We start from the raw sequence: 11992 nt of genomic DNA on the forward strand, positions 1-11992 counted from the left end.
AAAATATACATGAATAAAAAATCACTTTGTGTAGTTAATATTCACTGGTAGTGTGAGGTTTATTTAACATACTTTCTTAAACTAACTACAATACACACATACATAGCCAAAGTTACATGATCAATACACAATTATTTTAATAGAAAATTTGCAGAATTTATGGATTTGATACATACCTTCAGTGTCTTTGGCTGCCATTTCTCTCCTCCTACATGCTCTTGCAATGTGATCTTTATTGGTGAAGAGCATGTAGCATTCCCTATGGAAGCCCACATTAACTGGCACATCTTGGGCTCTCCAGGTTTCTGTTAAATTGAATGTTGCGGTGTCTTTTTCAGCTATTAAACTCTCAGCAGTGTTGAGGTTAACCCATTTCTGGGCACACTGAACAAATGATGCCCAACTTGTTTGAGAAAATAAGGTTATTGGGCTTTTTGCCCTAGAAGCAACATGTATACAGCACTTCATATTGTCGCACACCGGCTGTCAATCGCGTCCCGCTTTGTTGTTATGCGGTCTATGTAAATTTCTATGTATGTCACGGGTGATCAATAACCTTAGAGATCTTCTGACGGTAAGTGCACAATGTATAGTATAGCTCGTGTAGACAAAAAGTATATAAAGACTATTTAAATCGCAGGATTTCGTTATAAAGAGAGCAAATTTACTGTATCAAATATGTTGGTTGTCAGGGAGACGTGACAGGTTGTCAAGGAGACGGGTGATTTGTTTACGTTTTCTGGCGCTACGATTTAGTAGTTCTACAAATTTGCCCGTTTAAAAATGTAAGAGTTTAAATCGATATCTTCATAAAATGTGCACACATCAACGTTGGAAACAATGATTACACTACTTATAAGAATTTTTACATTCCATCTGTAAACAAATCACTTAGTTCCTTGGCAGGGATCTGTGAAATTCACAATTTCGGGGTCCGGCCCACGGCCTAAACCATGTCTCCCGACATATTGCGCATCTTATGATCCTATCTAAAAAATGAAAATAATTGTTGCTAAAAAAAAATTGTAAGAAATATAATATATAATAAAACAGCAGATAATAATATATTAATATAAAATAATAACACGGTTTTGGCGTTTATATAGTTCTAATGACGGTGTTTAACTATAACAGTCGGTCTCACGGTTATATACTAACCGTCACACCCCTAGGCATGATAGCAATAACTATCAAATAAAAATATAAAATCTCTCATTTCTGTGGCTGAAATATGAATCAATGATACAGTATGCTTAAGTCAATGGTATTTTTATCAGTTTAATGCGATTTACAGGAAAACAAGTCTGTTAACTACATTTAAGAAGGCAACTGAAATTATAGAACAAAAATATGAGATCATTACTTACAAAAACTCAAAAGAAATGCAAACAATTTAATTACTGAGAACTTGGGTAACACTTTACAATCCGGGTGCACTAATATGCATAGTTCATAAGTAACTAATGCACAGATAGGCCTAATTGGTTGTTTCTTGATGGTCGCCCATTCATAAAATGCACATCATCGGACAATGTTTGTTTTGTATATTATGATGCAAATATACAAATGATTTGCAATATTGTACAGGATTAATTTACAAAACACTTTGGAAATCATGCCAAATATTGCAGAAAATAAATATGCATAAATTTAGAGTAATTTCAAAAATGTTTCCAAAAAAGAAAGTATGGCCGGATAGTCAAAATAAGATATTTTGGCACTTTAAAAAACAGAAAATGACAAATAATTAATGCTTTTTTAAAAGTTAAAGTACATATTTGGTATCTTGTTATGCGTTTAAACCCATTTTTAAATTAAACCCAATTAAACCCATTAATTTAAAAAAAAATGCAACCGGACAGAGAATTTAGGCGTCACGTCATTGACATTTTTAGTAAAGAGTTGAGAAATATAAATATTTTACAATAACTTATATTGGATATGTAAATGGAATTTGCTTAATGGACGAGTCTTACAAAGTATATGCTATTTCGTAAAACCCATGAATGTATACCCAACTTTGAAATCACCTTGTTTTTATTTGGGGTTTTTTTTATGCGTTTTGTTTCCTTTCCATGGTCTGATAAAGCCATTGCTGTTGCCAGGTATGTTTTTGGTGCTGATTTTAAAGAGGCGAGTCTAGAACACTTTTTCTTTTCTCTCCGGACAAGTAACTTGACCATATTACAATGCCTAATGTCGAGCTCCACAATAATAATAAAAACTGTTATGGCAACATAATTGATAAGCTTAATTATATTAAATGAAAAAACAACAACATGTAGGCTATTTGGAAAGAAACCCATTTGATTAATGCCACCTTGAGATATTCAATGCTTTAGTCAAGTGTCACAATTTTTTAATGGCATTGAATAAATATTTTTATTATGAAGCGTTTCCATTCAAATGATGATAAATGTGATTGGGGTTAATTAGATTCATTAATCAATTTATCACGTAATAAATTTGATTACAAATTTTAGATTGAAGGCCCGTCCTGTAGTTGATCTTATTCTGCTATAACCTTATCACTAACAGTGGGTTTTCTTATGTGCTTTTCGGTTAGCCTACTTTGAATAGATTTGCACTTTAATGTCTGTAGTTTTAATGCTTACTGCAGTGCATCATAACCTATATTCCCCATAAATTTCCTTTTTTAAAATATTTCTTACAGAGAGTGTCCAGAGGACTTCCAAGGAGACGGAGGCAAATATTTCAGCGGCTGTCGCCTTTTGTTTAAAATATGCCCCAGACAGGGTGGGCGGAGGTGGCAGAAAGAAAGATTGTTAGATATAAAGAATAAAGGATAATGGTAAATTTGCTTTATAGTTGAAGATTTATAGTTCCATTTCTTTTAAAATAATGTAAAAAAAAAAAAACTAATTTTATAATCTATTTCTGTTAAAATAATGTAAAAAATATATATATATACTAATAAAAGTTTTTTTTTTTAGAATCCATTTAATTGTTTTGTCATTTTTCTAATAAACAACATGTGTACTCCAAGTTACTTTTCTGTTTGCTCTTGTCTTAAGATACTTTTGGGTTGTCTCGCATTGGATCTTGACCTCTGTTCGACCTTGTTGCTATGAAGTTTCTTTGTATGTTGATTTTTATTTTACAATGAAAACCTGGCTCTGTTAAAAGTTCGATGTCGTGCCAACAAAATAACCATATATCTCTTAGTATATATATTTAAGTTGGAATTTGACAGCTAATGTTGTGTTGACACTGTTGGAGATTGGACCAACTTGAGTTTAAAGTCTATCTCAAACGTTGGACAGAGGTTGTATTTTGGTTGAAAATGAAAACCGGGTTGACGTCATAACCCAACGTCAGACTGACATCTATCTCCAATGTTGGACAGACGTTGTATTTTGGTTGAAAATGAAAATCGGGTTGACGTCATAACCCGACGTCAGTCTGACATCTATCTCCAACGTTGGAAAGACGTTGTGTTTTTGTTGAAAATGAAAATCGGGTTGACGTCATAACCCAACGTCAGTCTGACGTCTATCTCAGACGTTGGACAGACGTTGTATTTTGGTTGAAAATGAAAATCGGGTTGACGTCATAACCCAACGTCAGTCTGACGTCTACCTACAACGTTGGAGAGACGTTGTATTTTGGTTGAATATGAAAATCGGGTTGACGTCATAACCCAACGTCAGTCTGACGTCTACCTCCAACGTTGGAGAGACGTTGCATTTTGGTTGAATATGAAAATCGTGTTGACGTCATAACCCAACGTCAGTCTGACGTCTATCTCAAACGTTGGAAAGACATTGCATTTTGGTTGAATATGAAAATCGGGTTGACGTCATAACCCAACGTCAGTCTGACGTCTACCTCCAACGTTGGAGAGACGTTGCATTTTGGTTGAATATGAAAATCGGGTTGACGTCATAACCCAACGTCAGTCTGACGTCTACCTCCAACGTTGGAGAGACGTTGCATTTTGGTTGAATATGAAAATCGGGTTGACGTCATAACCCAACGTCAGTCTGATGTCTACCTCCAACGTTGGAAAGACGTTGCATTTTGGTTGAATATGAAAATCGGGTTGACGTCATAACCCAACGTCAGTCTGACGTCTACCTCCAACGTTGGAGAGACGTTGCATTTTGGTTGAATATGAAAATCGGGTTGACGTCATAACCCAACGTCAGTCTGACGTCTACCTCCAACGTTGGAGAGACGTTGCATTTTGGTTGAATATGAAAATCGGGTTGACGTCATAACCCAACGTCAGTCTGATGTCTACCTCCAACGTTGGAAAGACGTTGCATTTTGGTTGAATATGAAAATCGGGTTGACGTCATAACCCAACGTCAGTCTGACGTCTACCTCCAACGTTGGAGAGACGTTGCATTTTGGTTGAATATGAAAATCGGGTTGACGTCATAACCCAACGTCAGTCTGACGTCTACCTCCAACGTTGGAGAGACGTTGCATTTTGGTTGAATATGAAAATCGGGTTGACGTCATAACCCAACGTCAGTCTGACGTCTACCTCCAACGTTGGAGAGACGTTGGAAGTTGACGTTAATTTGACGTTAGGTTCTGACGTCAACCCGATTTTCATATTCAACCAAAATGCAACGTCTGTCCGACGTTGGGGTCCAACGTCAGACTGACGTCATATAGACGTCTTGTGCCTGCTGGGTTAATTCACCTTAATCGGGTACATATTTACACAGCATTTTGAAAAAATATAATATATAGTAATTACATTCGGTTTTTCTTTTTACTTTTATTATGAGAGCCAGTAATAGCATCTGCAAAAGGAACACTTTAATCAAATAATTAATTGCTTTCAATAGGGCTGGGCTATATTTTTTCGAAGTGAACTAATTAGTTTTTTGCAGTTAAGCTTCATGTCGAACCATTTTCTTTTCACTTCTGACTGTTCGATTAACAGATGAAACTCCATTAACTGCATCTGTAATATCTGCCAAGCTTCCTTTTTTTAGGACCTGATACGCCACTATGTACGCTTGAAAATAAAATGTGGCGTTTTGAATGAACTTCTGATAATAAAATATTATCTGATAATGAGACATTATTCTTTTTCATTCGCTTTTGAGAAGACATGTTGAAATCCTTCGTTTGGTGTCATAATATGATGCCCATATATAGTTGTCAGTCGGATTTAATGGGCGGGATTTATGGTAGTTGAGAATGGGCGTGCACGCGCGTCCCATTTACGACTGATTGGAATTCATTAACACACACACACATTTCACTATCACATCTGACGTTTACGAAATATTTGTGAATCAGGAGAAGAGTTTTCGGGAAGGTCTCTTTACCCGCAAATCACTCACATATTTACTCGTATATTTACGAATGTTTCATGAATGAGACCCATTATGTTTATTTACGAGTCACATATTTGAGGTCTAAATAACTACATTCTCGCCTAAAAAACTCTCAAAACTACATTCCGTGACACAACAACAGTAGTATTTGTAAAAAAAAAAACTAAATACTGTCAGAGTGCTATACTGGGGGAATGTCGCACTGCTGGGAAAGGCCCTCGGCCAATCAGATTCGAGAACCAGAACGAACTGTTGTATAAATGGAAATTAAATAATGCAGTGCAATAAATAGAACGATACAGAATTGAATGAATGTGCAGGTGTGCGTATCTTGTTTATTTTTTTAACAAATGTGTCTCATCCAGTCATACTTTACAGCTGGAATTATGAGTTTTATTGTGTTTGTGTTTGTGTGTACACACTGGTGATGAGACTTTCCCTCACAGGTATTTCTGACTTCAGTTTGCGGGTTGCATTGCAAACCCTTCTGAGAGAGTACACTGAAGTCAACAAGTCCCCTAAAGAGAGCAAACATTTCAGCCTTCTGCAAACGGCCAAGACCCGGCCCAGGAGAAAAGCCCGCAAGTACCTCTATGCCATCGGTGCGTAAACTCTTCTGCCAGCTGTGATATTCAACTCAAGGCTGGAATACACTACAGTTTTCAAATCAAAACAGATTTTAACCCGTTAACTGTCTATCGAGGATGAACTTTATTTTATTATTACTTTATTATTTATTTTGTAATTCATGAATGCTTTGGAATACAGACCTAAGGCTGGTCTTTATTTTAATTTTATTTTAAAGAAGACACTCAGCAGATTTTTGCAGAAGTTCTTCAAAAAAAAAGTTTACTGTAAAGCAAATGTACTAAACTAAACTTATTATACAAAATATATATTTGACTAAATAATTTGGACTCTAGAAAAACAAAGTAATGTCTTACCAAGTTCCAAAGCTGATGCTACAAAAATGAAGCCTGGTAAAGTAAAAGTGCTGTCTTCATGGCAATGCGAGGTCCAGTTTCGGGAGGAGTTTTGAGTGTTTAAGGGTCCAAATGATGACACATTTTTGATGCTTACTAAAATAAGTGCTGGGGAAGAAAGCATGCCAAATGTCCTGCTGCCAGGAATATCGTTGACTCTTCCAGGCTGTAAACCTGGGCAAAAGTCATGTAGTGCATGCGAGCCTTGAGTCATGTTCTTCAGTTCCACTTCCTCCTCCTGCTGTGTGTAGGTGGGTACACGCGCCTGCAGGGCGGCCGGTGGAGTGACAGTCGGGCTTTGAGCTGTGTTGAACGCTTCGACTCGTTCAGCCAGTACTGGACCACCGTGTCTTCCCTGCATCAGGCCCGCAGTGGACTCGGGGTGGCCGTACTGGAAGGCATGATATATGTAGTTGGGGGTAAGTGTGAGTTATTTCTATTGTGTTGCCTCATGCAAAAATGTCTTGTGTGGGTTTATTTTTTGTTTTTTTCTATTGTGTTGCCTCATCAATATTAGGGCCCATGCAAAACTACTTCTTGGCTGCACCCCCTATGAGATACACTAAATGGACAAAAGTATTGGGACACCTGACCATTATACCAACAGGGACTGTAATGACATTGCATTCTAAGTACTAAAAAAAAGAAGTGACATGACATTAATATGGAGTTGGTCTTTTGCAACTATAACACTTTCCACTCTTCTAGAAAGGCTTTCCACAAGATGTTGCCCATTCCTCCAGTATTGAGCATTAGTGAGGTCAGGCACTGATGCAGGACGAGAAGGCCTGGCTCGCAATCCCGTTCCTCCCAAAGATGTTCGATGGGTTTGAGGTCTGGGTGGCCCTGTCACGTTCTTCCAACCCAAACTCCTCCAACCATGTCTTTATGGACCTTGCACTGGGACACAGTCATGCTGGAATAGAAAACGGCCTTCCCCAAACCATTCCCATGGCCTTCCCCAAACCATTCCCATGGCCTTCCCCAAACCATTCCCACAAACTTCCCCAAACCATTCCCACAAAGTTGGAAGCATAGCGTTTTCCAAAATGTCTTGGGATGCCAAAACATTAAGATTTCCCTTCACTGGATACCCCTGGAGAACAGCCCCTCACCATAATCCCCCTCCGCCGAACTCCAACAGTTGGCTGAATGCAGTCGGGCAGGTAACGCTCCTCTGGCACCGCCACAGCCAGACTCGCCCGTCATCAGACGGCATGATCCGTCACTCCACAGAACAGGTTTCCACCGCTCAAGAGTCCAGTGGCGGTGTCATTCACACCACTCCTTCTGACACTTGGCATTGGACTTGCAGACGTGAGGCTTGCACGCAGCGGCTCGGCCTTGGAAACCCACTCCATGAAAATCCCCCAGCACAGTTTGTGATATTTGTGATATCCCAGTTGAAGTTTGGAACGCTTTGGCTATGGAGTCAGCGAAGCGTTGGTGACTTTACCGCACCATTCGCCTCAGCACTTTACATGGTCTTCGGTTGCCGCTGTTTCTAAACGCTTCCACTTTCCACTTATACCACTGTCAGCTGACCGTGGAATATATATCAGGGATGACATTCTACTAACTGACTTATTGCGAAGGTGGCATCCTATCACAGTACCACACTTGAATTCACTGAGCTCTTCAGAAAGAATTGTTTTTTCATGAATGTTTGCAGATGCAGACGGCATGCGCAGGTGCTTGACTTCATACAGCTGTGCCAATGGGTCTGATTGAAACTCCTGTGCCCCAATGCTTTTGTCCATATGTAGTGTGTATCATTTTTAAAGTCCACCTGTAGTCAATCATTTTATCACTTAAAACTCAACAAAGTTTGATCAACAAAATTACATATTTAAAGTTTTTTTTTTTAATCACGTCAAATACGGCTTTTTTTGAGACTGTCTTTGATTAACTGCAGTGTTAAAGAGAAAATACTCAGCAATGGTGTTGACTTATGTATTTACACATGGCTTGTCTTAAAGCATATTAAAAACACCAGATAGACATATAAACAACATTATAAACTTGGTTTTCACCACAGAGTATCTCTACAAAAATTTTAACTACTACTAACTTACACTTGAAATAAAAAAACGTAAGGCCCATTCACACCAAAAACAATAACTATAACATTCTGTATATTATAAGCATGTGCTGCAATTATGTTGTCTGCCATTTAAAATGCTCAAGCATTTTAAGCAAGGTGGATTCTGATTGGCTGTCAGTGATTTTATCGTTTATCAGCTGAAAAAAAAAATGTTTCGAAAGTGATTCCTTCCTGTTGTTATCGTTATAAATGTGGTGTGGACTTCAATATTCTCATAGAATTAGAATGATTATTATAACTTTATAGGTTTCATTAAATGCCTTCACACTGGAAACGAGATCTAGAGACCAGAATATGAGAATATGGGCTATTAAGCCATCACATAAAGCTACCTAGCATAACCACATAGCAATCTACTAAAATTGTATTAAGAATATCATTTTATTAAGAGTAGACGATGGTAAACATGCAGCCATCTTGTATTGCACAGGAGAAAAAGACTCGATGATCTTCGACTGCACGGAGCGGTACGACCCAGTGACCAAGCAGTGGGCGGCAGTGGCGTCTCTGACCTATCCACGCTGCGGGGTCGGAGTCTGTTCCTGTCACGGAGCGCTTTATGCACTCGGTATGCAAACGCACACAGTCTGGCGGGGCGGGTCTGCTCTCTCCAGGGTTCTGTTCGGTTTCACTATAACACCATGTGATCGATTGGGTTCCCAAATGCATGAACTGATGAAATGTACACATCGAGGGCAATATAAGTGGCTTTGGATAAAAGTGTCTTCCAAATGCATACCTGTAGATGTGTATTGTTTCAGGAGGCTGGATTGGCTCGGAAATCGGGAAGACCATGGAACGATACGACCCAGCAGAAAACAAATGGGAGATTATTGGGAGCTTGGCTGTTCCTCGATATTATTTTGGCTGCTGTGAGCTGCAAGGTGCGTCCTCATGGATAACTGGACATATTGATGACCAATAAATGACCTTTAAAGGTTTAATATATTTGACTTTAACATCCACTTTGTTTCATAAACGTATTTATTTTAAATATTGTAGCATTAAAATGTATAGCTCTCACTCTCTGTTCTCCACTGCACAACTTTTGCTCATTGCGGTGCCAAACTTGTACAGTGTTTGAATGTTACGGCTTGACACTCAACAGCAGAAAAAAAAAAAAAAAAAAAAAGTCCACTAAAAGAACGGAGAGAAAAGAATTATACATTCACAAACTGGACATAACTATAAAGTTTGGAAGCTTTCCACCACAGAATAAAAAATAAGAAAGGTAATTGCGACTTTTTATCTCACAATTCTGACTTTTTATCTGAGTTTACATCGCAATTTTTATCTCAGAATTGCATGATATACTGTAAAGTCGCAATTGGGAGTTAAAGTCAGAATTGCGTGATATAAAGTTGCAACTCTGAGAAATAAGGTCAGAATTGTAAGATGTAAACTCGCAATTGTGAGATAAAAAAAGTCGCAATTATCTTTTTAAATGTTTTATTCTGTGGCGGAAACGAGCTTGGCTAGTAAAGCGCCGCAGTGATGACATGTTGTTGTAGGAAGTTTGCGTCAGCCTGGTTCCCTCACCAAAAACCCAAGAGGATTTTTTCCCATTGGCTTTTGGATTATCGCAGAAAATAAGTTCTGTGATGAACAAAAAGAATCCATAAACTTTTGTTAATGATAATCTTCACAAATGAACACACCTTTTATGAATTTCGAAGCCTAAATACAATAGGCTGAAGATTAACGTAGGCTGTAAACGAATTTCACCACCGTCATGTGACGTCACCAGCACCAAACTCTTTCAGTCGTTATTTAAAAACACATTCTCCTTGAAAGTTTGAATTAGAATAGTTTGCAAAGTAAGAGTCAGGCATTTAACCGAACCTCCAGTGACTTCTGGACGCTGCATCCAGAAGTGCTCAGTCGCACTGTGGAAGTCTGGCTCTAGTGTTCAGTAGAATAACGAGTTTTGCAAGGTGTGTGTGAATAAAGAGGTGTGTGTACGCCCCAGGCTTCATCTATGTGATTGGCGGCATCAGTGATGAGGGAACGGAGCTGCGCTCGGCTGAGGTGTACGACCCAATCTCTCGCCGCTGGAGCGCCCTGCCCGTCATGGTGACCCGCCGGGCGTACGTGGGCGTAGCGAGTCTCAATAACTGCATCTACGCTGTGGGAGGCTGGAACGAGGCCCTGGGGTCACTGGACACTGTGGAGAAGTATTGCCTAGAGGAGGTTAGGAGTCCAGAAGTCTGCTTCACATGATATCAAGTCGACTCTTTATGCAAATGCTTCTCCTGGTAATGCTGTGTGTGTGTGTGTGTGTGTGTTCTTATAGGAGAAATGGGTGGAGGTGGCGCCGATGGCCGTCCCGCGCGCCGGGGTCACAGTGGCGGCTGTTAATGGGTTGTTATATGCGGTGGGGGGTCGGACCACTAGCCGGGACTTTTCAGCACCGGTCACTGTAGACTCGGTGGAGATCTATGACCCGCACCTGGACACGTGGACCGAGATCGGTAACATGATCACAAGCCGCTGTGACGGAGGTGTAGCCGTGCTCTGAGGTCCACAACCAGCAAAAGCACTCAATCCACTCTTCTCACTGATTTTACAGCCTCTAATTTATTCTACTTTTTAAGAAGCACACCTGCTCATATGTTAACCTGTGAACTTGGGAAGGCATGTTTGGGAGTGAAGCATCACGGTGTATCTTTTGTTTTTCTTACACCACTTTTGTTTTGTATGGAAGCTTGTTTCCGCCACAGAATAAAACATTTTAAAAGGTAATTGCGACTTTTTATCTCAGAATTGCGTTATAAAATCAGAATTACGATTCTTTTTCTCGCAATTGCGTGTTAGAATTTGAGACTTTATATCTTGCAATTCTGACTTTATATCTCCCAATTACATTCTCGATTCTGAGAAAAAATTCAGCCTTTATAACAGTTGCGACTTTATATCATGCAATTCTGAGAAGTCAGTCTCGCAATTGCGAGGAAAAAAAAATCAGAATTGTGAGTATAAGTCGCATTTACCTTTATATTTCATTCTGTGGCGGAAACAAGCTTGCATAGTTATGAGATCATGAGCATTCATCTAAAGGTCCATGTTTGTGTTGTTATCATCTCAGTGTTGTTGATGTGCAAAGCCAGCAACTAGCTTTTGTTCAGTTTCACATTTGCCTCATTTCAAAATGTTTTATTTGTTACATTTTGCACTTTTGTATTGTAACTTTGTTTCTCACGATCTTAAGCTTGTGGAAACCTGCTTGATTGCTGTTAAAAAAATATTTTAATAAATTTAAGCACTAGCATTTGTTCAGCTGAGAGCTTTAATATTTCATTACAAGATCCTGGAATAAAACTGAATAGTTTTCCACTCCTGTCAGACTGTCATATCTGACTCAATGGCCATCAGACATTCACAAAAGATGTTAATGAATTATGATTCTACAGACACACTGTAATATCAGACCAAAATGAATGTCCATTCACTTCCTTAACTAGAAGTACATCTATCAGCACAATTGAAAAAATGTTTTACATTTTTTTTATGATCTGTATCTATGTCGTTGCAAATATATCACTATGACTGACTAGTTGTCAATAGAAATGTACATTCAGTCACAC

General features: G+C 38.8%; 1 protein-coding gene across 3 annotated transcripts in view; it reads left to right on the forward strand.

Annotated features, from left to right (window-relative positions):
• ipp (intracisternal A particle-promoted polypeptide) overlaps nucleotides 1–11843 on the forward strand; it is a 30860-nt gene extending 19017 nt beyond the window's left edge. For all 3 annotated transcript variants that reach the window (XM_079613709.1, XM_079613708.1, XM_079613707.1), the window contains 6 exons: nucleotides 5768–5923; nucleotides 6556–6723; nucleotides 8839–8976; nucleotides 9170–9292; nucleotides 10378–10598; nucleotides 10702–11843. In XM_079613709.1, the coding sequence (XP_079469835.1) occupies nucleotides 5768–5923; nucleotides 6556–6723; nucleotides 8839–8976; nucleotides 9170–9292; nucleotides 10378–10598; nucleotides 10702–10926 (1031 nt within the window). In that variant the 3' untranslated portion in view covers nucleotides 10927–11843. The remainder of the gene's footprint in view (nucleotides 1–5767; nucleotides 5924–6555; nucleotides 6724–8838; nucleotides 8977–9169; nucleotides 9293–10377; nucleotides 10599–10701) is intronic.
• Nucleotides 11844–11992: the final 149 nt, after the last annotated feature.

The sequence above is a fragment of the Phoxinus phoxinus genome (assembly GCF_949152265.1).
Source record: "Phoxinus phoxinus genome assembly, chromosome: 5".
NCBI classification, from domain to species: Eukaryota; Metazoa; Chordata; class Actinopteri; order Cypriniformes; family Leuciscidae; genus Phoxinus; species Phoxinus phoxinus.